General features: G+C 38.0%; 4 protein-coding genes across 6 annotated transcripts in view; 3 read left to right on the top strand and 1 right to left on the bottom strand.

Moving 5' to 3' along the window:
* Positions 1-10,017, bottom strand: part of LOC134663060 (kinesin-like protein Klp10A) — a 67,156-nt gene extending 57,139 nt beyond the window's left edge. The window contains exon 1 of one of the 3 annotated variants that reach the window (XM_063519360.1): positions 9,641-10,017. In XM_063519360.1, the coding sequence (XP_063375430.1) occupies positions 9,641-9,701 (61 nt within the window). In that variant the 5' untranslated portion in view covers positions 9,702-10,017. The remainder of the gene's footprint in view (positions 1-9,640) is intronic. The other 2 variants (XM_063519362.1, XM_063519363.1) reach the window with 2 other exon arrangements.
* LOC134663090 (5-demethoxyubiquinone hydroxylase, mitochondrial) overlaps positions 1-25,322 on the top strand; it is a 101,071-nt gene that overhangs the window by 39,193 nt on the left and 36,556 nt on the right. The window lies entirely within an intron of this gene.
* On the top strand, positions 16,508-18,798 carry LOC134663044 (bifunctional arginine demethylase and lysyl-hydroxylase PSR). Its single transcript, XM_063519338.1, has 3 exons — positions 16,508-16,652; positions 17,094-17,797; positions 18,182-18,798. The coding sequence occupies exons 1-3, from the start codon at positions 16,580-16,582 to the stop codon at positions 18,566-18,568; spliced, it is 1,164 nt and encodes a 387-aa protein (XP_063375408.1). The 5' UTR covers positions 16,508-16,579; the 3' UTR covers positions 18,569-18,798.
* Positions 19,115-21,186, top strand: LOC134663043 (cytochrome c oxidase subunit 5A, mitochondrial). Its single transcript, XM_063519337.1, has 2 exons — positions 19,115-19,314; positions 20,706-21,186. The coding sequence occupies exons 1-2, from the start codon at positions 19,178-19,180 to the stop codon at positions 21,025-21,027; spliced, it is 459 nt and encodes a 152-aa protein (XP_063375407.1). The 5' UTR covers positions 19,115-19,177; the 3' UTR covers positions 21,028-21,186.

The following is a 25,322-nucleotide window of genomic DNA, read 5'->3' as shown; positions in this document are numbered from 1 at the left end:
CGCAACTCAATCTTTGGCCTTGCATCGCTCGCATGGAATTAAGCCGCTATCTGAACCTGCAAGTTTTTGGCCCTGTTTGGAGCTCAACTTTCGGCCTGTTTTAAAACGCTTGAGCATTGGTCCTTATCCGATCTTAGCTCCATTGCAGCTCGGCCTTTGGCGTCGCACGAATGCGCCCGCAGGAAAGCTCCAGATCTTTAACACTATGGCTTCAGTCTTTATCGGCCTGCGCCCTCGCTCTGCTCTCTTGCAGCTCGGCCTTGCACAGAAGCGCGCCGCAATCGGCGCTCCAGGCGTTCGGCCGTCAGCCAAGCTTACACTTGGCGTTCGATTCTTAGCTGTATGCTTACCTGCAGCTCATCCTCTGGCCTCGCATTGGGAGGCGTCGAAATCAAGTCTTCGGTGTTACATGGAGCTCGGCGTTGGGCCTCACTTTTTGACATAAATCGGTTTTGTTGAATCGATATTGGTTAATGACGGAGCTCGATTTTCTTTGGACTGTCGACAAGACGTTTCCCTGATACAGTCATTTCGCAATTTTTAACTTAGCTCAAAAGATAAGGGCCTCGCTAAGATCTTACGGCCAGGGCCTCACCAAGATTAAGACCGCCTCTGATGCCGCGCGATACCGCCTATCCACAGTTTATACGATATCATTTTTTTTTCGTACCATTATTCAATAAATTATCATTGAAAATAAAAAATGCATTTATTTCATAACTTTCCTACAGCAAAAACATGTTTTTTCGGTAAAATTTTGGTTTGAATTCTTTTTTCATTCATCGAAGGTGTTTCAAGGCCACGCCGCCGATTCGCCGCCGCCGCCGACCAATTTTGACCGGCGCGCCGCCGCCGGCTAACTGCCTATCGGCGCTCATATCTACTGCATGGACTCTTGTTTACTCTCTGGGTCATTGTGATGAACCCAGGTTTCATCTCCAGTAACTATTCTTTGCAGCACCTCATCAGGATTTTCACCGCACAGGTCAATAAAATCGGAACAACAAGCTACACGCATGTCTTTTTGAAGCCGAGTCAGCATTCGCGGAACCCATCTTGCACTTACTTTTGACATATTAAGATGGTCATGTATAATATCATGTACGGTACCAATAGAGAGATTGGTTACTTGTGCTATAGATTTTACCTTCACTCGACCATCTTCCAATATAAGTTTTTCCACTTTATCAATATTTTCTTGTGAAGTAGCTACTACAGGCCGGCCAGGTCTAGGGTCATCTTCAATACTCTCCCTTCCGCGTTTAAACTCGCTTGACCACTTTTGAATGGTAGATAAAGAAGGAGCAGACTCACGGTAAACACAATCCATTTCCTCTTTTATGGTTTTTTGATTTTTACCCTGTTTTGTCAAGAATTTTATCACGCATCGATGTTCTAATTTAGTTAACATTGTCAATTCGCACATGATGTTCATGTTTGTTCAGCAATTGCAGAAAAACAAAAGACCATCTCGGTTCGAATTATACTTTTTTTTAATGTCAATGAATAAACCTTAGCGGCCAGTAACGAAAGAAATTTTAGAAGAGGTCGTAAGATATCAATACCGAGAATATTTTGAACGCCCCTCGTAATTGGCTCAATAGCTAGTTTTGACGGTACGGTGGAATACACTTCTAAAGTCATCCCTGTCCTGTACCTAGTTACTCAAGGTAAATCTTATAAAAACCGGCCAAGTGCGAGTCGGAATAGCCCACCGAGGTTCCGTACTGTTTAGTACAAATACTATACTACTATACTATAGCGGCAACAGAAATACATCATCTGTGAAAATTTCAACTGTCTAGCTATCACGGTTCATGACTTTCATGAGATACAACCTGCCCTTGTAGCACGGTCGCATTTTTATCACCATGCCTGTCACGTTCCAACAAGTATGTAAGTGCGAAAGTGACGGGCTTAGTGATAGTCGATAAAAATGGAACCGTGCTGAGCCCGCTGGTAACAGACAGAATGACGGACGGACCGACAGACGGACAGCGGAGTCTTAGAAATAGGGTCCCGTTTTTACCCTTTGGGTACAGAACCCTAAAAAAGAAGTTTCTGGCTCTTTGCTCGTCATAAATTAATAGAGATGATTCTAATGAGATCATATTTGAATGTCACGTCACGTTGTCAAAGTGCTTCCTTCTGGGTTGATGATAATCAGACCAGCTCTATGAAACAATATCACATTGCCAATTTGTCATCCAATTCATAAAATATCAGCTCAATAATAAATGTCCCCATCAACATTGAAGTTTCTACATATAAAACAAGTTCCACTTGGCTCACGCTATGCTAATTTTAACAATGAATCCGTCCAAACAAGGACCTGCTAGTCATATGAACGTAGGACTGCCATCTCTAAATTCGCCGATTCCTGGGACAAAGACTTAAAAAAAACCCGGACATTTGGCGTAAATCGCATTTTTCCCCGGACGTGTCCGAAAATACCCGGACACATTTTGAAAACCCCCCCAGACGACCCCCGGATGGCTTCGAAACTAGGACAAATCCGGGGAAACCCGAACGGATGGCAGCCCTATTTGAAAGAAATGAGCTTCCAAAACCAGCTCGCTATCCACGGCGTTATAACCATCGGTAGAAGCCAGAGGCCTCCGATCGATGACGCAACCTTGGCCAGCCAGTGGGCGATACCACGCCAAAGCAGTTTCAATCAGGAAGTGAACGCGTTAGTCTAAGCCCTGCATATTGTTGAATTTTATGTTAAGGATTTGGGTAACTGAGATGATTAATTGGAATTTCAATTAAAGCCTTTGGGCGTAACTCAGCAAAGAGACTTATCATATCTGATACGTCCCAAAGAAAATCAAGATTAAAATACAAAACTGTATTTGATTAACTGATTATTTTCATTATTTTTCTTAGTCGAAACACTCGACAGTCGACACCACAGAAATAATATGCGATGTCTTTATCATTACCTTGTTATTTTTCGTTTAGATCGAATCTTGCGAATCGTCCTTATTTCCTCACAAATAAAATTTTAATTGATTGAACGAACTGGCCTGCCGGTATGATGGGACGTCAAGGTAGAGCCATAGCTTGGCCAGACAAATACTTGTATTACTCAATTTGGCGACCACGAAGGTTAATGGGAAGCCTCGAATCTCGAGCCGTCTCTATCATAAAAATGGTATCTTAAGCCATTGTCAAAAAATAAGGTTCTGTTTGACCCATAAATGTTTTTAAAAAAGAGAACTATCACTTCGACAAGTAGTTTTGTTCGCAAAGCTCTAACTATCTCTACACCGCAAACCATACATTTAAGTAGGAAAAGAGGTAATCATATGGTTTGATTTCTCTAACTGCTGGTGGTTGGGTAAGTTATTTGTTGTAATGACCAATTAAGAATAAATAAAGGGTTTTACTCAATAACTTGAAACATGATATTTATTCGTTTCACCGAAAACTTTAAGTCAGAAAAGACAATCTGGGGGCACGGCAGTGCCCCCGCCAAGTCGAGCAAAACAAAGAGGCACGGCCGTACCATCCTTTTCTGGAAGCGATTCAGGCCATTTTCGACGTCCTGTAATTTTGTGCTGGCTGAAGCTAGAACCCTGAATTTTCAGTGACATATAGGGCTTAACATGCTTAAGATACATTCTCAAAAACATTAAATCTGAACTTGTAGTTTAAGAATTATTGTACGTCAAAGTTCCTTAGTTTCGACACTGACACACTTATACACTCACCGATCATCATTCTCGATCTCATACTTCTAGCATACCCACAAGTTTCAAATTTTAAACATAAGTAGTTTTTAGCTTATCAAGCCATAGAAAACCTAAAAATATTGCAATATCAGTCACGTTTTAAAGATCTAAGAACTGCATAAGTAAGTTTGTAATCCTATATAAATATATGATATTACAAAGTTACTGTTGCAGTTCCTACAAATAGTAGGTAAAGGTACATAACGATGTACGATGTGAGTATGAATGAAGATGTGTTTAAATATGATATGTATATACATAGTATGGGTATGAGTACCCGAAAAGAAGGACTGTCTACAAAAAGAGATGAGATCCCATCAAAAACATTACATGTAAAAAGGTGCCAGTCTCGCACCGCTTTTACTACAAAAAAGTTTTGAGATATAATGTGAAACCAAGTCGGTTATTTTAATCAGTGGCAGGGGGTGTTAAAACCGTATCAATAAGATATCTTTAATTTGTAATACATATAATGACTTGGCAATCGCACATAATGCTTTACTCGTACCGTACTCGTAAATATGTGTAAGGCCCTTCTCTCACGAGACTCCGATCAAATGCTACGCGACTGAGATGCAAACCATAATCGCCTACTGGTATGCTACTCGTTTCCGCACACGGTGCTACGCAAATGAGACTATTTTGTGTCATTTGCGGAACAACATTGGTGCGACAATGTCTAGCTCCAGCGATGAAGACAATCTTCTGCTCTATTTTTATTGCAAGAACAACACACAACCACATAACATCTCTCTTACTCCTCCATCTTTCTCACATCATCACACACGCAAGCACACACACACACACACACACACACACACACACACACACACCAGGTTTTTTCTTACATAATCAGGCAGCTTATAATTATATAAACATGGATACTTTTCCACCTCTTGAACGAAATTTATATTAAAAACTTGTTCCGCCGCCATCTTGAGCATACAACGCGTATACGACTCGAGTCGCGTGCGACCAGCAAGACAGTATCATGCGACTGATATCAAACGCTTCGTCGACGCGTGTCGTCGTGTGCGAAACGTAGGAAATAAATATGGCGGGTACTCACAAGGGGTTATTCCCACTAGTTACCACCAAGTTGTTACCAGTGGTAACTACTGGGAATTTTTTTCCCACCTTTTACCACTGGTAACTACTGGGAAAAATTATTCCCAGTAGTTACCACCAACTCGGTTTAGTGGTAACTACTGGGAATTTTTATTCCCAGTAGTTACCACCAAAATTTTGTTAGAGTTAAATACTAATGAAAACAGTATAAATAGTAAGAGTATAAATACAGAGTGATTTTGAATTACCTAATAAAATCACTTAAAAAATAATCTAAATGGATTATTAAATTTATTCTTACATATATTCTAGTTTTTGTACTAGTACCGGTTAAACTGTTTAACTATATTTTTGGTCACTTTTAAGGCAGTTTACTAAAACACTAATCGACTAACAATTATTTATTAAATCACTCGATATTTATACTATACTATTTATACTGTTTTTATTAGTATTTAACTTTAACAAAGTTTTGGTGGTAACTACTGGGAATAAAAATTCCCAGTAGTTACCACTAAACCGAGTTGGTGGTAACTACTGGGAATAATTTTTCCCAGTAGTTACCAGTGGTAAAAGGTGGGAAAAAAATTCCCAGTAGTTACCACTGGTAACAACTTGGTGGTAACTAGTGGGAATAACCCCTCACAAGCGACGCGTAGGATACGCGTACGAAACATAAATCGGTTGAGAGTAGCCTCGTGAGAGAAGAGCCTAATGCTCAAACTGCAATTAGCGCTAGCGTTATGTTCAATTAGAATTATTTTTCATAGGTGTCGATGATCCTTATGTCATTATGCAGCCGTGCGATGGCCAAGTCATTATACGTATTACAAATTAAAGATATCTTATTGATACGGTTTTAACACCCCCTGGCACTGATTAAAATAACCGACTTGGTTTCACATTATATCTCAAAACTTTTTTGTAGTAAAAGCGGTGCGAGACTGGCACCTTTTTACATTTTTTTTTTTTTTTTATGATAAACTGATCGGCGATTGGCTCTAGACACATCTGATGGAAAGTGAAGACAGAGCCTAAGATAGAGCTCACCGGTTCAGTAATAGCCTATTCACTCTAGCTTTAAAGAGACCGAGGTCATATTTCTCAGGGAATACGGATGACGGGAGCGCATTCCATTCCTTAGCCGTCCTTACCAAAAAAGACGAGGCAAATCGTTTTGTGCGGACAAATGAGATGTTAACCACGAACGGGTGCATTCGCTCCCCGCGCCTGGACGTCCGATGATGGAAAGGGGAAGGTGGAATCAGGTCATGCAGCTCTTGTGCGCATTCTCCAGAATGTATCCGATAGAACACCGATAGACATGCGACTCGTCGGCGATGATCGAGGCTCTGTAACTTTGATTTGACAGCTGGGTCATCGCCTAAAAGTCTATGAGCCCGGCGCTCTATTGAGTCCAGGGCCGCCAGCTGATACTTGGCGGAACCGTCCCAAAGGTGGCAGCAGTATTCCATGCACGAGCGGACCTGTGCTTGGTATAGGGAGAGAAGCTGATTCGGCGTGAAGTACCGCCTCACCTTAAATAGGACACCAAGTTTCTTGGCAGCAGTTTTAGCCCTGGACTCAATAGTCGACATCTAATGTTTTTGATGGGATCTTCCTTTACATTACACTACACGTTACACAAATCAAGCCTTTTCTGTTTGTGCGCCCCAGCTACCTGGTATAATTCAGAGTGAACCACCTGAAAGGGTCTAAATAGGAACTACATTTAACACCCCAACTCCTAGGGCTCCAGAATTACCAGCAAGAAACAAACTTGAAATTAAAAAAAAAATTGAATTTGATTCTTCTTCCTCATCCGATACCGAATCGTTGGGCTGCGAATTCGAGGCGTTACAAATATTGGTTTGGTATTTTATCGGTTTTCTGAGAATCTGTAGCGATTGCACTGAGTAATTTTATAAAATATAATTAAATTAATTTTCACTTCTCATGCTCAAAAAGTGCACCTTTATGTCGTGCATAGACGACATAAAGTTGCTTATTATGTTCTAGAGCATAAAGTAAAATCATCTATTGCGACCCTTATTGACCTAGCAATAAAGTCCAAAATCTGCCATACAAACTGCCAGCCTTGCCGGCGCGCCCGCGCCCCACCGGCGCGCTCCCGCCCGGCGTGCCTCGCGCCCCCGACCGGCCCGAATAAAATTTTCTTTAGTCTTGAATAAATACGGGAAAATAACCTAAAATATTGGATATTTTTGTATGTATATTTTCCTCGCAATCGAAGTGAAAAGCAGAGTGTACAACAAGGGCATAAATGTCCATTTTTACCCTCGTCTACTATTTTGGTCTTCGCTTCGCTCAGACCAAAAAATTGCCTCGGGTAAAGATTGGTCACGTTATGCCCTTGTTGTACAATCTACTATAGTCCCGCTTTATTGCAATTTCTCCACTAGGTTGCAGTTTAAATCAAATTCTAACATTCAATATAAATTGTAGATCGTACCGTCAATATTTCAGGATCCGAGAAAAGCGAGGATTTTGCAAAGGGTGTATTTATATAATAGCATGTCGAAACGTTGATCGTATTCCATGGCACCTCGGCGGTTATAAATAAGCCCGCTGGCGAGGACGAGGCCTTGCGCGGCGACAGCCATATACGGCGCGCTTGCGGATTGTGCCTCTGAGGACCGCACTGACGTACAGTCGCCATCAGATATATATCGGAGCGGCCAAGGTGCTCACAAATATCTGAGCACGCCTCTATTGTCAAGGCGTTAGAGTGCTTGTTCAGATATTGTGAACACCTTGGCTGCTCACATATATCTGAAGGCGGTTGTACCTATTCTCTAGACACAGGTACAACAATCTTCTGTTTGTTTAAAGCCATGGGGACACGTCGAAAAGTTATCCGAAGGGGTACAAACGTGAAGTCTCTTTACATAGACACAGCAGGAAAAAAATATGTTTGATTTGGAAAGGAATCCGTCATCAATACCGTAGAGATTTAAGTACAAAAAGAATCTGTATCAGACACCCATTTAAAAAAAACTACATCTTCCTTTATTGGTGAGGATCGCAGCCACATTCGTTAACTGGTGTTCGCGCAGACTATACAGCATACAGTTAAAAATAACTGACAATATCACAATTCCTGACCATTTGCCCAAAAATAATCTGCTTTTCTTACTTCTAGGCTTAGGCACATGCATGTAGAGTAGGTAGACTTCGCAGTGTTTGTCTTCCAATCGTCTTTCCGTTTGTATAAGGTTTGAGAGAAGATATTCTATAGACAGATTCACATTGTTATACTAACCCCCAGCCGATTGTAATAAATGAAAGCCCCAATTACATTCAGTATTCAAATGCTTTGCCGTAGCTCATCCAATGGCTCTATAAACACAAAAGGCCGACAGACTCGAGCAGGAAGCTGTTAATGGAGCTGCACAACTGCATGGGAATATAATAAGTAGCAAGGTTGCGGTGCCCGGATTCAAGGAAAATATGAACTCTCATCTATCTATGATGAGTTACTCATGTGGTGCGGTTTCCAAAATTGCGAAATTTCCCAATTTGAAAAAATTCGGAAACATCTCATATTTTTGTATGGTGATCGATATTCCGTTTCCAAGATGAAAGTTACCTTAGTTTCCTGTGAAATTTTCCTGAGATTTTCGAGAACTTTTCGAACTTCTTGAAAACTTTCTGCACATTGTTAAAGACTGCAGATCTCAGGTCTATCGGGGATTCCAAAACAGGTTTCTGTAAGTGACCCAAATAAAAATATGGAACAGAAATTTCGAACACAATAATTTTTTCACTTCTAAATATTTTCCATTCTCCATGATGTTTCAGTATATTATTGACACAATGAAAAACTAGTTTTATAGGATTTCTGCTTTTCAAAATTTTAAATACAAAAAAGTCTAGTGACACTAACTGTGAATCATTCAAAACTGTTAAATAGCTGTCATTCTACCACTTCTTTAGGTCTAGATCTTAGCACTTGCTAAATAGTACTTCTATTATGAATCCTGATTAGATAAAGAGCTTCTCTAATAAGAACTAATTGTTTTATTATCACAAACACCAGCTTTTATAATAATAATCAATATAATCAGCATTGTGTAATGTCAGCATTGAACCAAAAGATAGTGACAGCCAAAGTACCTAACCAAAATATACAGCTCCTAGCCTAGTCAGTAGTGACCCTGACTACCAAGTTGGAGGAGGTCCCAAGTTTGAATCATTTATTTGTGTTTTACATGGATTATTAAATTTGTTCCTCAGTTATGCATGTTGTCTATATACCCATAGCAAACATTTTGCTTAGTTTGGGGCTAGAATCATAGAATAAAGGCTTCAGATATGGTTTGCAATTCATGGCCTTTCTTCAAGCGCTTCCATCAGATAAAGGATGTTGAAAGCTGTGAATTTCTAAAGTTGTGGGTATATTACCTTCTAAAATGTAGGTACATTTTTTTTATGAAACTGGATTCAACCAGATATTTCAGTAAGCTATTGACCCAACACAACATCAAATCAGGCCTGGACTACAACAACACTTATAAGTCTTATAACTGTGGAGCTGTGGAAGAAAAGACATCTGTCACATTTCAGGACTACCAAACAATAAATGCAAAGAAATTTGGTTGAATATTTTGGAATATACTTAATTCTTTCTAGTTTATCTGAAGACTAATGCGTTGAATCATACGTCTATCGCCGATTTTGCAATGATTCATATGAGCAGGATAAGGTATTTTTGATTTCAGCAACCGGCGCGAAAAACCACCAGAAATAGAAGCAATCGCTTCAAGATCTAGTTGGTTAAACCCCAAAGAGATTCTAAGCTTCATAGCACTTACCATCTGTTCTTTTGATGTTGATGTTAATCCCAGACTGGATTTTCACAGTTCCGTCATCCATTTTAGCACTGATTTAGGCACCACGTACACCATAGAACATTATTTCGCAACGAACCCTTGTTCAAATATCGTCTAACACTTAAGGGAATTACACATGAGAACCGGTGAATATTACAAATAAATTTCTACACCCAGATTGACAGTTATATCGAGCAGTTAGCTACACACTTCAGACTGGAACGTTTCAAATTTGTTTCACTGCAACAGTCAAATCAATCACTTTACTTCTAATGGCTAGCAATGTAACGTAATTGATTTGAAAATTGAAAAAAATAATGACGATATAAAAGAGAAAGAATACAGTTATTTAAATTATTACGGTTACAATATAACAGAGAATCCCAAAATTATCGCACTGAACACAAATGCATCGAAAATTGGCGAATTGTTGCCAGTTCTCATTCGTGCTTGCCATTCTTAAGTATTCGATTATTTTTCCATAAGATAAAAGTGTTTGTTTGAATTATTTTTGACTTTTATTCGTTGTAATATTTCAAATATTGTATATTAACTTAATAATGTGCTTGTAATATTACTATTATAATAATTTTGGTGAATCTTTCCTAAAAAATCCTTAATCGATCGATTATATTCATATCATTGTGCCGTGGGTACAACACTAAAATAATAACCATAGACAGGAAAACTCTATATAGAGATTTAACGTAATCGAAAGCTCGATTGATTGATAATAGGTATCGTACGCTAAATATATTTTATTTAATTAATTGTTTGCACCAAATCGATTATATTTTGACAAGTTTTTTGAAATAAAATAAATAACAATGGCATAAAACATCTTGGATATTAGTAACAGAATTTCATTGTGAATTTCATCGAACGACTAATCGATATTTTTAGGGACTGTATTTTTTATTCGGCATCAACTCGAATGTTGGCTCACACAGCTCACACTACTACACTATAGAGTGCTGTGAGGGGCGGGCGGCGCTGTGGTGAGGTTGAGTGTGAGGTACCAAAAGGAACCTTGTCTGTCAAGATTTTTTTTTTTTTTTTTTGGATTTTATGGCCTGGTTACGAGACCTTTAAGCCAAGTCTTCATTTTTATTACACTGCACTATATATTAAAGTTTTAACACTGTGTTTTTAATGTATTTGTAAATTGGTTGGTACGTTTGAATGTCTTTTAGTAGAATATTAAGCGGCGGCGGGCGGGAGGAAAAATCACTATCATTTTTACACACTTCACTTAATTCACTGGCAAGCACTAATCTGTCAATAAGGAACTTTTGACATTTAAATAAAAGGTGGTTAACGGTTCCTTCTTCAGCTTCACAGTTAGTACAGATATTGTTTTGTATTATTCCTAGTCTGGCAAGGTGTGAGGGTGCAGTATTGTGTCCATAGCGCAACCGATTTATAGTAGTGATAAAATCTCGACTGGCTTTTTGCAGGTTATTATACCATGGTTTGGTAGGCAGACTTTCCTGAATGCTTCCGTACCATCTTCCTTTTCCTTGGTCTTGATCTTTGCTCCACATTTGTTCCCATAAATTGTTTACAGATATATTTATACATGACAAGTAATCAGACATAGGAATGTACATAGCCTCGCTAACATCAAGGGCGTTTATACCCCTGAAGGCAACACTATCCGCTGTTTCATTGCCTGTGATTCCTTTGTGAGAAGGAACCCACATAAATGAAACATCTACTCCTTTAAGATGATACTTAAATAACAATTCTTTAATAGCATATAAAATGAAATTAGTTTTAAAATGAATTTTCAAATGTTCCAAACCTTGAAGCAAACTTAAAGAATCACTTATTATTAGAAAATATTTACAATTATTTACATTACCAATTCGCAGAAGGGCCTGATAGACTGCATATGCCTCTGCAGTAAATATGGTACATACTTTGATTTACATTGAGGATCATAAATTGCACTACGCACATAATCCAGACCTTTGCTACCATCAGTATAAATAGTGTAGTAATTATTATCAGAGAGGAATTGTAACATATCTACATTACTATTAACAGAATCAAGTATTTTAATTGGTTGCATAATGCTTTTGTAATAGGAGGAATAACATGGCCAAGGATGCTGCTTTCTAATTTTAGTACAATTATTTTCAATTTCCAGAAAAATGTGAAACAACATTGGAGAGTTGCCAAGAAGGAGACCCTCTCCAGTTGCCAAAGGACCAGACACATTAACTCGGTGAGGTAAAATCTTGTTAATAATGTTTGTGTTGTTAGAATATAATAACTTGAGGCAATATCTTTCAGCAAGAATTAGGCGTCTTAAGATAAGTGGCATGATATGTGTCTCAACTTCCATGGCCCTTATAGGAGTTGAGCACATTGCTCCAGATATAATTCTCAGAGCCCTGTTCTGCAGAATATCCAATTTTTTTGCATGTGGACTATTTATATATGCCATAGCACTATAATCAAAATGGCTCCTAACTATAGCTTTATATAAAACAGATAGAATCTTGGGATCAGCACCCCAAGAGACACCAGCTAGACATCTTAATATATTTATACCTTTCAAACTGTTCTTAGAAATATATTTTACATGTTCTTCAAAAGTCAGCTTTTGATCAATGATGACACCCAAGAATTTTTTGGATCTTACTCTATCAATAGACTCCCCACTGTACATAATATTGCAAGTTGGATCATCATCACCAAAAATCATTAAGCTGCTTTTTGTGGCATTTATCTTTAAATTTAGTCTATTGCTATAATACATACCTAATTGATCTAAGGCTCTATTTAGGTTATTTATGGCAATCTGCAAATTATGGTTACTACTGTACAAAACAATGTCATCAGCGAATTGCAGAATATTTACATTACTAGTATCTACATATTTACAAATTTCACAAGTGTACAAGTTGTACAGTAATGGTGAAAGTGTGGCACCTTGCATAGTGCCTTTAGAAGTTGTTCGAGGCCCATGTAAAATATTATTGTATTTAACAAATAAGGTTCTATTGGTTAAAAAATTATATATCCACTGGCATAGTCGGCCAGGTATACCAACATCAGACATAATATTGACTAGGATAGCTGGATCAACATTATCAAACGCTCCTTGAACATCAAGGAAAACACAAACAGTGTGTGACTTTAAATTATTTGACATTTTCAGGTCGGAGACGAGTGAAATGAAACTATCAGCGCAACTTCGCCCTCGACGAAAGCCGTACTGCAAATATGGAATGATACCATTAGCCTCCACAAACCAATCTAAACGGACTTTGATCATGTTTTCAAATAATTTACCAAGGCAAGACGACAAGGAAATTGGACGATAGGAACTAGCCTGTTCTGGAGATTTATCTGGTTTAAGTATTGGAATAACACACTGTGATTTCCACGATTCAGGAATAATTAAATTAAGCCATAATAGATTAAGAACGTCAAGAAACAACTTCTGAGCAGATACATGAAGCTCTTTGATTACAATATAAGGAAAATTATCTAAACCTGGACTCGTGTTACGTCGGGAGCGTAGACTTGTAATGAATTCGTTCCAAGTGAATGGTTCCATTAAAAACTTTGAATTGCTATTGTTATTATTGCTGTTAAAGTAGCTAGGTAGAGTACTAGAATCTTTTAAATTACTGTCATCTGATAACTTATCTAAAAATGGAGAAATGAATTCGTCCTTGTATGATCTAATATTGGTCTTGACACCTTTAAACATTTTAACCATATTCCAAATCTTGCTTATAGGGGTAGTTCTGTTAAAAGAATGACATAAGTTATTCCAACCAATTTTCTTTTGTTCTGAAATAGTTCTTTTTTTCAGTGCATCTAACTTTTTATAATTTATGTAATTTTCTATGGTTGGATCACTTCTGTACAATTTCAAAGCATTATAGGATGCTATAACATTCTGCTCACAGATCTCATTCCACCAAGGTGTAGGAGGTCTGCTAGCAAAATGAGCAGATTTCGTAAACTTTGGGATACTTTTATGCATAAGGGCATCAAGACGATTGCAAAATTTAGTATAAGTGGCAAGTGGATCATTAACATTTACTGAAAAATCCTCAAACATGCACTTAGAAAGTTCATTATACTTACGCCAATCAGTTCTTTTGTACACAAATTTTTCAACAGGAGCATTAAATTGATACTTTATAGCAATCAAAGATATAACGGTTATGGTGGGGTAATGGTAACTACCCATACAATCATCATGTACAGACCATTCACACAGAGGTGCCAAGGAATCACTAGTAAGGCTGACGTCAATGGCTGAAGGGTTAGTTCTAGGGCGGTTCACTGTAGTAAAACTACCATCATTTAGGATACACAATTCGCACTCATCAATAACGTCGTATAGATCTTTACCCCGACCTTTTGTTGATAAGCAACCAAATGCAATATGGTGAGCGTTAAAATCTCCTCCAATAAAGATAGGTTTAGGGAGGTCTCTGATAATATTGCGCAGCCTCTTTAACCTAATGTGCCCATTAGATGGAGGACAGTAGACGCATAAAACAGTTAAATTACCGCGTTCGGTAGATATAGAAACAGCTATAGTTTGAATGTCCTCATAAAAGGTTGTATTTAAAGTATTATATTTCAAGTATGGTTTAATTAATATTGCTACACCATTGTGAGGATTTTTAGACAATCTGTAGTGAAGATTATAACCAGGAATTCTAAAATTGTGATGTTCTTTAAACCAAGTTTCATTGAGTAAACATACATCAATGTTTTTTTCTTGCAGAAATTTAATTAATAAAGGCTTTTTACTATTGGCACTTTGAATATTAAACTGCGCAATACTTAGCTGAGATTCTCCGGAAGGACTTAAATCCATTATGAGGACAAATTTTTAATTAACCTATCTTTTATGGATGCCGTGGTGATCGGCACAGGATCAGGATTGTTGCCCAGCTCTATCAGTGTCTGTACCAGGGCCATTAGTACATCTTTATCACCGATGATTTGGGCTTTGAGATCCATAGGCTGGACCTGATTTACAACCTGTGGAGCAGGTTGATTATTTACATATTTATTCACAGTATTTACATTTTTATTTACAAGTTTACTATTTACAAATTGTGCAGGTTTTTGCAATGGCTTGTTTTGTTGTTTTGGCGATGGCAAGGAGGGATATTCAGTTTCAGGTATTTTAGTTTGTGCTAGGCTAGCATAAGTAATTTTGTTTTTCTTTTCTAATATTTTTTTAATCTTAATTGGACATTCTTTTGATATAGCCAGATGAGGACCACTGCAATTAATGCAGGAGATCTCATTTGGATTACTACATTCTTTGTAAAAGTGTTCACCTGAACATATAGAACATCTTTGCTTGCCATTGCATACTCGAGCAGAGTGGTTAAACTTGAAACATTTGAAACATTGTTGAAGTGGCGGAATATAATCGAATACTCTATAGGAAAATAGATCATATTGCACATTGTCCGGTAATACATTGGATAAGAACGTTATACTGACTGTTTGCAGTGGAACACGATCTTGTCCTACTTTCTTCGTGAAGCGTCGTACAGCTATAATTTCGTAAATAGAGCTCAATTTACCGTATAGATCCTTGTTTGAAATGTTAGCTGGAACAAACCTTATAATGCCAGTCTTCTCAATTTGCGTTGCACTTATGTATGCCTTCATTTTATTTAGTTCTAAAAACGCAGAGTTGTTTAGAAAGTTATTGGCCGTGTTGTACTGTTTAAAAGATACTGCGATTTTATTAGCATTTACTCTCTGTATTCCCGTCACACCTTTGATGCCATTAGTAAATATATGGTTTAAATAAATAGGGCTTTTATTCCCTAGTCTCTCCTTGGGGTCAATGTGTTCCACAAACACTTTAAAATTAGTTGTGGTCGAGTTTTCAGGAAATTGTCTTTTATAGTTCGGTTTAAAATACGGTAAGTATGCATCAGACCGCTCACCGCCGCCGCCATCGTCCTGGAGTCCATCGCCGCCGCCTTTGGAGCGCTTGTGGGAGGTGGGCGGGTTATCCCCGCCCCCCTCGTTACCAGTCATTGCTAAAAACTACTGGCAGTAACTATGTACAAAATTATCACTAATATATACAAATTTGACTAATTTACACAATTATTTGAGAATTTTAAAAGTTGGAGCGAAAAATTTTCAAGTTCGTTGTTTGAGTTCCCGCCGAAAAAAAAAAAAAAAAGATGTCTGTCAAGAGTGTCAAGTCCAGTGTTGCCAACTTGGCATAATAGATGCCAGATCTGGCATATTTTCACACTATTTGGCATCCAAATTATCCATTTAGCATCTGGCATAATTTTTAACATAATTAGTGAATTGTGTCCCTAAGCCAAGTTTGGAACCTACTTCCCTACTTGGCAGTTTAATTCATGGCCAAAAAATATAATACTCACTAGGAGCTGTGGAGAGCCTCTAAAAACGTTACGTTTCAAAGAAATTTGGCATTATAGGTGGTTAAGCAAACTTTGTCAGTAAAAAAAGGCGCGAAATTCAAATTTTCTATGGGAAGATATCCCTTCACGCAAACATTTTTCAAACTTGCCGCCTTTTTCTACTGACAAGATCTGCTTGACCAAGTATAGCTAACCAAGTCAGTGCAAAGTTAGCTTGGTCTGACTCTATAAAAATTTCAGAAACAGCATTGTTTGATTTATGTGGAAGATTGAAGTGTGTGGTGTATTTAGTTACCTATATATTGTTTAGCATTTTTTTTAGCACTTTTCTAATTTATTTAGCATAATTCTGGCATAATCTAGACATAAGTCTGGCACTTTTTCAAATTCCGAGTGGGCAACACTGGTCAAGTCAAACTAGTCAGTGTCAATGTATTCAATGTAACAAGTAACAATTTAGCACAAGGACTTTTGCGGCAATTGTATTCTAAAATCCCGGAAATTTATCACTGATATGGAAAACGAATTCAAATTGTCGCATAAAGCCAAGAAAAGGATCAAGGAAGTAAAAAGGAAAGCTCGACCAGGTGAGTTTACAAAACAAGCTAAGGTTTTGCAAGATTTTAGTCTACTTAATTTTAAAGAATTGATGATGATTACAAATATAATATAAGGGTTTTTTTATTATTTTAATAAAAGTATATACTTGAATTAGTGTTTTTGAAACATTAGATCTACGACATACATCTCGTATTGTACAAGTTCTAGAAAGATCTGCATCAATCAACGCTTGGCTAACGTTTGGTTCTTTCACTATTAAATTTTAAGCAACATTTGCGACCTTCGATTATCGTGTGAAGTCTTGTTTTTGTCACTAGTTATTGAAATACTTGATGGAAACTTTAGTTAAAGCGTCATTAATCTAGTCTAAAGCAATCAATTTCAGTTTTTATCTTATTAAGTACTTACATTAATTTTGGCTACTCCCATTTTTCAGGTGCTAATAACATTGTTTTGTACACCCACAGAGTTAGCAGACAAGTACCAATGGACCGCCTGCAAGTATGCAGGTAACTTTGAGGAATTCCTCAAATGTAATGACAATGTAGACAGAATAAGTGAGACCCTCGTCTCACCACAAGAATTTATAGATAAATATGAGAAAATTTATAAACCGGTAGTAATAACCAATGTCCAGACAAACTGGAAAGCTAATCACAAGTGGACTTTAGATAGACTAGCCAAAAAGTATCGGAACCAAAAATTTAAATGCGGGGAAGACAATGAGGGTTATAGTGTTAAGATGAAAATGAAGTATTACGTAGAGTATGCCAGGACAACGACTGATGATAGTCCGCTTTATATTTTTGATAGTAGTTTTGGAGAGCATCCACGGAGAAAAAAGCTCCTTGAAGACTATGAGGCCCCTATATATTTTAGGGATGATTTGTTTAAGTATTGTGGTGAAGAGAGAAGGCCTCCATACCGCTGGTTCGTGATGGGGCCCCAGCGGTCGGGGACAGGCATCCACATTGACCCGCTGGGAACAAGTGCCTGGAATGCTTTAGTGTTTGGTCACAAGAGATGGTGTCTGTTTCCGACGCAGACTCCGAGGGAGCTGATTAAGGTGACTGGAGCTATGGGGGGGAAACAGAGAGATGAAGCTATTACTTGGTTTAAGCTTATTTACCCAAAGACTCAACTAGATAGCTGGCCAAAGGAATACAAACCTGTAAGATATTAACTTATTACTTTTTATTTCATCTAAAGCCTCGTCTCCATATGGCGCGGCAAACCATCGAACATTGGCTCGCGCGTCAGCCGCGCGCAATGGATACCGGGCGCATCGAGTTGGCTCGCGCGGCAGCCCGGTATCCATTGCGCGCGCCTGCCTCGCGAGCCAATGTTCGATAGCTTGCCGCGCGATATGGAGACGGGGCTTAACAACCCTAAATGCAGTGCAGGAAAGGATAACAAATACTACTAGTTTTACAAAATGATATCTGTTTACTAAAACTTTAAAGTTATTGACATAAGCACTTCAGATAATCTTTTCATCATGATTTAATTGTCATTACAAATGTTTTAGAAACATTAATGTTGAATATTTTTTCAGGTTGAAATTCTGCAGAAGCCTGGTGAAACAGTATTTGTCCCTGGAGGTTGGTGGCATGTTGTCTTGAACTTGGATGACACTGTAGCAGTCACGCAGAACTTCTGCAGCCGCACCAACTTCCCTGTGGTCTGGCATAAAACTGTCCGTGGACGTCCCAAACTGTCCAAAAAGTGGATTAAGGTTCTAGAAGCCAAGGAGCCAGACTTGTACAAAATTGCAAGTAGCATGGACCTTAGCCAAGGGACTGGAGTGGCCTCGGACAGTTCATCTAACAGTAGTTCCTCGAGCAGTGACAGTGATAGCAGCTCCTCGGGTGGCTCCAGTGAAGATGACAGTGGCCAGGAAAGCATTTCTGCACACAAAAAGAAGAAGCGAAGGAAAATGTGAACACCAAAAAGCCTTACTACTGTTAACCTAATAAAAAATCAAGCACCAAGACGTATCCAATATTTAGTAAATGTTATTTGTAAGCCTGCCTTTGTTTTTTGTATTATTAGACATAAACTTAATTGACTAATATTAATTATCGTTGTTTTCATAATAATGAACACTATATCTTTTTTGTTAACAGAAGACGTAATATTCTTACCGAATAAAGTATTCATGCAGTGGAAGAAGTGGTTTTCTTTGATATCATGAGAAGTACGGAAATATAGCAAGCATCCTGAATAAATTTATTTCCTTTCTTTCTTTTTTCAAATAGCCAGCGATTCAGCGAAGCCACACAGAAGAGGACATTACAAAATAAATAAAGTAGGAACACGAACGAAATATGCAGCAGAATAGAATGAGACACTTATCTAGCAAATGGCTGTGTCCCTATCGTGCAACTGGCATATTTCGACTTAAGTGGTACCGTAATCGAATTTGACTAAACGTAAAATTAACGTGTTCAACACTACAAAACGTCATTAATACAAACTGGCAGCTCAGTATTGTCTATGGTTTTCGGCAGCCATTTGTTATCCTTGCTAAAGTTCCTGTAAAACCACAAAAATGTTGAGATCAGTAACGGGAAATCTGGCCAATGTCCTCAAAAGGTCTCTGGTTCCTACAGTGAGGGTCAATGGTGCCTTCCAAGTGCGAAAATCCCACGGCGGCCCCGTCGAGTCCGATGAAGAGTTCGATTGCAGGTTAGTATTGACGTGAATTTCGAGTTATGTAACTGAAAAGTAGGAAAAACTTGACATTACCAATAACATTTTCACGATTTCGTAGTATGTTTAATGTTCTTTTATTATTGGCGCATTTATTTAATGAGTCTATAATTTATTTTAGCATGTGGACGTAGGTTTCCACTTAGATAAGAAGTCATAAGGTGTCTAATGTTATGTCCATGAACCTATAATATTAGTTATGTCAGTCAATTTTCCTTATGCACCTACATGCATTTTACGAACAAAATATCAGTGTAATATATGAGCATTATGAATTAGTTAAAAACTTCTAAGGAGCCTTGGAAAATCTGTAAAATAATATTGATTATGCTCCAACTAATTGCTTTTCTTGTTGGGGTAAATCGTCCATCAGTTCATACCTGTATAATCTATTACCTAATTGCCACAGCGCAGATAAAAATTGATTTAGATTGTATAGGTACTTGTGTTAGTGATGAAAGAGATGTAATTGTTTCATTTATAATAAAAAAATAATAAAATTACAGGTAGCCTTACTTACACTGAAGTAACTTAAGTATTCCATTTTAAGACTACTTTTTTAGCAGTGACTGTATTATAATGCTCTTAACTCATTGTCATTCAACTCCATTATTCAGATTGATCTTTTTTTTTTCAACTTCATACATTTTATTTTAAATGATAATTTTATTGTTCACTAGTCAATATATTTTGCATGAGCAAAAGATATTAGCTAAAGTAGTAGTTCTTAACTAGTGGTCCTGGTCCAAGGACCTGTTGGTGGTCCCTGGGAGGCCTGGGAGCACTTGAAACTTGAGCGTGTGAATTTATAACCAGAACAACCCTTTGTTGACTTTATGATAGAGTCTGGCCCATATTGCCAACCATAAAATAATTTTACATTATTCACTAAAAGTTTAGTCTCACATGGTTAAACAAGTGGCTCTGTGATGCGTAGACCTTTACCAATCTGGATACAAAGTTTTCCACTTAAAACTTAAGTACAGAGTTTCCTAAAACGAAATGAACCAAAAAAATACAATATTTTACGAGAATCTATTGAGATGTGAAAACTGTGGATAACTGCCAGACAGACAACAATTGTATTTTTGCTTAAACTAAATAAAAGATAGAGGTGCTTTACTTGTGATTTACTCGCACACACAATAGAAAGTGATTGGCCAAACATATAGCTAGCTTGCTTTAATTGTAATAATCCATGCACTATTTCTTGTAAGAAACTAAGATCCCACTTATTGCAAATGACAGTTAAAGAATGATTGTAGAAGAGTTTAACTTTAATTTCTTATAGCATTTTATAAAGTCACATTTGTTTGACTTCTAACTATAATTGAATTGGCATAATAGTGTCTATTTCCTATTTACAGATATGAGCAGTTCTTCAACAGACCCGATATTGATGGCTGGGAAATCCGCAAGGGTATGAATGACCTCTGCGGTATGGACTTGGTGCCAGACCCAAAGATCATCAGGGCCGCCCTGCACGCTTGCCGCCGCGTCAACGACTACTCTCTCGCTGTTAGGTTCATTGAGGCCTGCAAGGACAAGTGCGGCTCGAAACAGAGTGAAATCTACCCATACATCATCCAAGAAATCCGACCCACCCTTACAGAACTTGGCATTGAAACTCCTGAGGAGCTAGGCTATGATAAGCCAGAATTAGCTTTAGAAAGTGTATATGAAATGTAAGGCCACGTGAAGTTATCAAATTAAGTTGTAGAGGAATTTGTATAATAGTATTCTTGTCGATTTTTATTTAAAAATTGTGGAAAAGCACACCTTTACCGTTGTAACAGCAAATGTTAATGGACTTGCTTATTACCTAATGTATAAAGCATTAGTGGAATATGTTTGTTGTTTCATTTTTATATTTGTGTTTTTATACTCCCTTTGTTTTGTTACCATTGACAGATTGTTTCCCAGTTCAGATCGATATAATAAACAATAATATTTATGTGCATTCCTTGTTTTGCTTGTTTCTAATACTAGTTTATAAACCTATAAATCACGAGAATGGTTTCGCTCTCAAGCTTCGCGCTGGCTCTAGTTGTCAGTACAGTAGAGTCTGTTCCAAGACTTTCCGCACCAAAGAAAACTATTGTTCCGCACAGACTAGCAGAAAATTTTTACTTTTCAGTACCAAATAAATTATTATTAATAACAATATGCCATAGAACTCAAGACTGCGATGATGACACTAGACCGCGCGCAGAGTAGTATAACCAAAATGCTGCTTATTTTCGTAGTCTACATCTAGCGTCAAGTAGCGGATTTATCAGTACCTATTTCTACTTGACACTAGATGTCGACGACGAACGAAAAGTCTAACTAATGCTTAATTTTCGACTAATATATGTATTAACCGGAACCATCCTGAATTCTTTATCCAACTTCTTCCGCTTATAGTATTATGTAGTTGTAAATTTCGTCTTGTCGCGTGCAAGATACGACGTACCATAATAAAATTTGGCCGCTTTTAGTTGCCGGTTCGCTTCAAGTTGGCCGTTACTATCCAGGCGCGCTTTAATGACGTCATTATGTAACGGCCAATTCGAAGTTGGGTAATGTGGCATCCAAATAGTAATACAGTTTTAAATGAAACAATTTGATGTACGTAAATACTTTAATGATTGTAATATTCACACAGTCATACCTTTATTTACAATCACAAATTGGACTTAACAACAAAATTGTGCTTCCAACGTTATCCGTACAGAACAAAACACAATACTCTCTTTGGTATAAATTAAAAACAAAATTAAAATAAACAACTTTCAATATTCAGGTAAAATCAAATGACTGAATTTGTTAATACTTCGTATCTGTCTTTTCGCAGAATTCTTTTAAATAAATTATATGTATAGAGCTCTCACTTTGTACTCTTCTATGAACCTACCTTACGTTATTCCTGAATACGTTTACTTCTCTAACGTTTAACGCGGACTTCGGAAACTATGCCTAATTTATAAAAACCTAAGTTTTTAGACACATCCGATTGAACCAAAAGAACAGCTTTTGTACAAATTACCCTTATTTTGTATACACAAATTTTAAACACGGATAAGATGATTTCTCTTGGAAAGTTAGTGTTCCCGCATAGGAATATATTTTTTATCAACATAGGCCCCCTGAACTAATAGCCGTGCAAAGTCGAAGTCAAAATCCGTTGACGTCTGATATCCACTGACTCCATTTTGAGCTGTCTTTGACTTTGCAAGCTTATTAGTTCAGTCGTCTACGGCATCAAGTACAACGTACTAGCAGGATGATTACTCTAGTAATTCAGCTAAGTATTTTACACAACTATTTACACGGAAATTTTCTTTAAACATTTTGCATCTGACTTCTTTGATTGACTTAGAATATTTTGATACTCATTTAGACTAGAATAGTACTCTGACTCGCTGCAGACTAGAATCAAATAAATAGGTCGTAACAAATAAATAAGAAATAAAACAAACAACAATATTAATAACAATCTAGCTTAAAATAAATAGTATGTAAAAGGAATGTTTCTTATTCGCTAGGCGCGAGCCGCGCGACTTTTACTAAATAAAATAAAAGCAGGTTGTAAAAAGGTTATTGCACAAATCTCTATCCACTGGATTTGTATAAATAATTTAAGTCTCATAAATAAATAAATTAGTGTAACGTAATAAATAAATAATCTAATATAATCTGAATGCCATTGGCATCTTAATTATCTATTCGAACTTATATACAATACAGGATGGCCATACGAGCTTGCTTCGACCTCGCATTGCGATGACAAATTGGACATTCAAATACTGGAAGGCCTAATTTTTCTCTGAACGGTATATATTATAGTCCGCCATCTTGTTTCGGGCGCCATTTTGTTCGGTACCAGGTACGATCAGCAACACACTTACTGTGTATCAGGTATAACTTATGTTGTCGCAATAAGCTTTAAATTGAAAGTTAAGTGTGTCGAAGATGGTACTGCAAGTGCAAACCGGATGGCCTACCACATGAAAACGTAAATTTCGTTATCTACCACCCTATTGCTCGAATATGCAAGAGTGACAGAGAGCCAGATAACGAAATTTCGTGTTTCGCGCTAGGCTCTTAGAAGTGTGGCTGGCGACACCCAACTGTATCTTACTTTCAACAGCAGACTGATTGAAAACTATAAATAGACAACTCTGTAGAATAAAATGACATTTCATTTGTCTGTGTAGTACTTATGTGCTACAACTACAACCAATATTAACACCAAATTTATCTTATTAGATCTAGTGTTTCGTCCGTAGTGTTTAATTGTGGCGCTCCACTGGTAAAGGTACCTTATGACGGTTGGAGCTTACGCCGCATAGCACAGCATAAGTAAGTACTACTGTCTTTAACTGTCATAAAATACCTTTACCCAAGGAACGACACAATTGTTTATATTAGTCGTAGCTGTAAAACGACGTTTGTAGGAGGTAGTCATTGATTTAAATCAGGGATGTTGCGGATGCAGATTTTTTGACATCCGCGGATGCGGATGCGGATATTTAAAGACTTACAACCGCGGATGCGGATGTCAAGATTAGGTACTTAGAAAACGTCAAATATTACAGTTTTAGTATTTTTTTATAAAAAAAAACGAAACGTTTAGTATTTGAGCAAGAATAAAGGTGCGTTATATTTAATAAACAGTAACTTCGCCGACTTTTCTGGATCTAGTCGATTTCGTTATAGGTAATGACGAAATTACCTAGCACTTACGCCGCCGCTAAGACGTTCCTGTACGGACTTGTTCGACATCCGCATCCGCATAAGCTCAGCATCGATTTTATGCGGATGCGGATGTTGAAAATAATGGCTCCGTCATCCATCCGCCAGGCCATCGTATGGGCCAACGCCGGCCACTCCAAGGGACGCAGCCATGCGGTAGAATGAGATAGCAATATCACTTGCTCCCTCTAACGCATAAATGCGTCCCTTGGAGTGGCCGGCGTTGGCCCATCGTGTAGAGCCATAATGCGGAAGTTCCGCGGTTGCGGATGCGGATGTTCGCAACATCCCTGATTTAAATAGGTATCGTGCACGCTAGAGGATCTACCATCTTGCCTTGTTCGGAAACTTAAACTTGACTCTTATTCCTCACGCAATTAAACAGTCTCCTGTGCTGCCCCTACAGTTCATGCACGCTCCCTATGTTAGTTCAGACAATTACATACTTTTTAAATCCTGTATCTATCTTGTGGTGGCACTAGTTGCCGATGACATTTCAACCTGTCATTTAGTTTCTGCCTAAACAGCTCCACTCATCCTCCAACAAATTGCATACGATTTTCGATACATGTATTGCGGCATTTCATTGATTGAATTTGTTGCACTTAGGGCTGATTGCACCCAACCGCCTGTCACAGTTAAAATGTTCCCAAAATTTTATTATACGGGCAAGTATCATAGGTCTCTGCTGAGCAAAGTCGCGTCGATCAGTCCGTTGATTGTGATCGGTGCAATCGGTACTTAGGGCCCATTGACTAGGAATCCTCTAGACTGAGCATAGTAACGCTATCCCCTCTGCCACTTATACGGTAGTTTTACTCCATCTTCGAGTCAATCCCGTGCCGTGATTGGTCCGTGTCTTTGAACGGACCAATCACGGCACGGGATTCGCTCACCTTGTCCCCCCGCACCCCCGTATTTTTGGCAGCATCGGTTTCATGAAATAATTGCTCTAAACTCAGTTTAGAGGATTCCTAGTCTATGTTAGGGCCAGTCGCACCAACCATCCTCGACATTGATCGATCAACCGCGGTGGTTTACTATGAAATTTTCCATACAATAAAAACTTGCGAACTCTTTAACAATGACTAACAGTGTGGTGCAACCGACCCTTAGTCGCCAATGTATCAAAAATTTTACGCGAATTATTACAAAGTCTGTATATTCGAAGGGCTCATCACACTAACAGCCCCTCACGCCCGCCGTTACCCTGAACAAAGCCTCCCCTAAAGATCGGTTTTCCTAGG

Source organism: Cydia amplana, chromosome 4 (genome assembly GCF_948474715.1).
Source record: "Cydia amplana chromosome 4, ilCydAmpl1.1, whole genome shotgun sequence".
Classification (NCBI taxonomy): Eukaryota; Metazoa; Arthropoda; class Insecta; order Lepidoptera; family Tortricidae; genus Cydia; species Cydia amplana.
The sequence above is the reverse complement of the archived record's forward strand: the minus strand, read 5'-3'. Positions and strand labels throughout refer to the sequence as shown.

What these genes read in the sequence shown, in the direction of transcription:
- LOC134663043 (XM_063519337.1), top strand. Translation starts at nt 19,178, where the DNA reads ATGTTGAGATCAGTAACGGGAAATCTGGCCAATGTCCTCAAAAGGTCT. An exon ending in GATGAAGAGTTCGATTGCAG is followed by an intron (nt 19,315 to 20,705) that starts GTTAGTATTGAC and finishes TCCTATTTACAG; the next exon opens with ATATGAGCAGTTCTTCAACA.
- LOC134663044 (XM_063519338.1), top strand. Translation starts at nt 16,580, where the DNA reads ATGGAAAACGAATTCAAATTGTCGCATAAAGCCAAGAAAAGGATCAAG. An exon ending in AAAAAGGAAAGCTCGACCAG is followed by an intron (nt 16,653 to 17,093) that starts GTGAGTTTACAA and finishes GTACACCCACAG; the next exon opens with AGTTAGCAGACAAGTACCAA. An exon ending in GGCCAAAGGAATACAAACCT is followed by an intron (nt 17,798 to 18,181) that starts GTAAGATATTAA and finishes ATATTTTTTCAG; the next exon opens with GTTGAAATTCTGCAGAAGCC.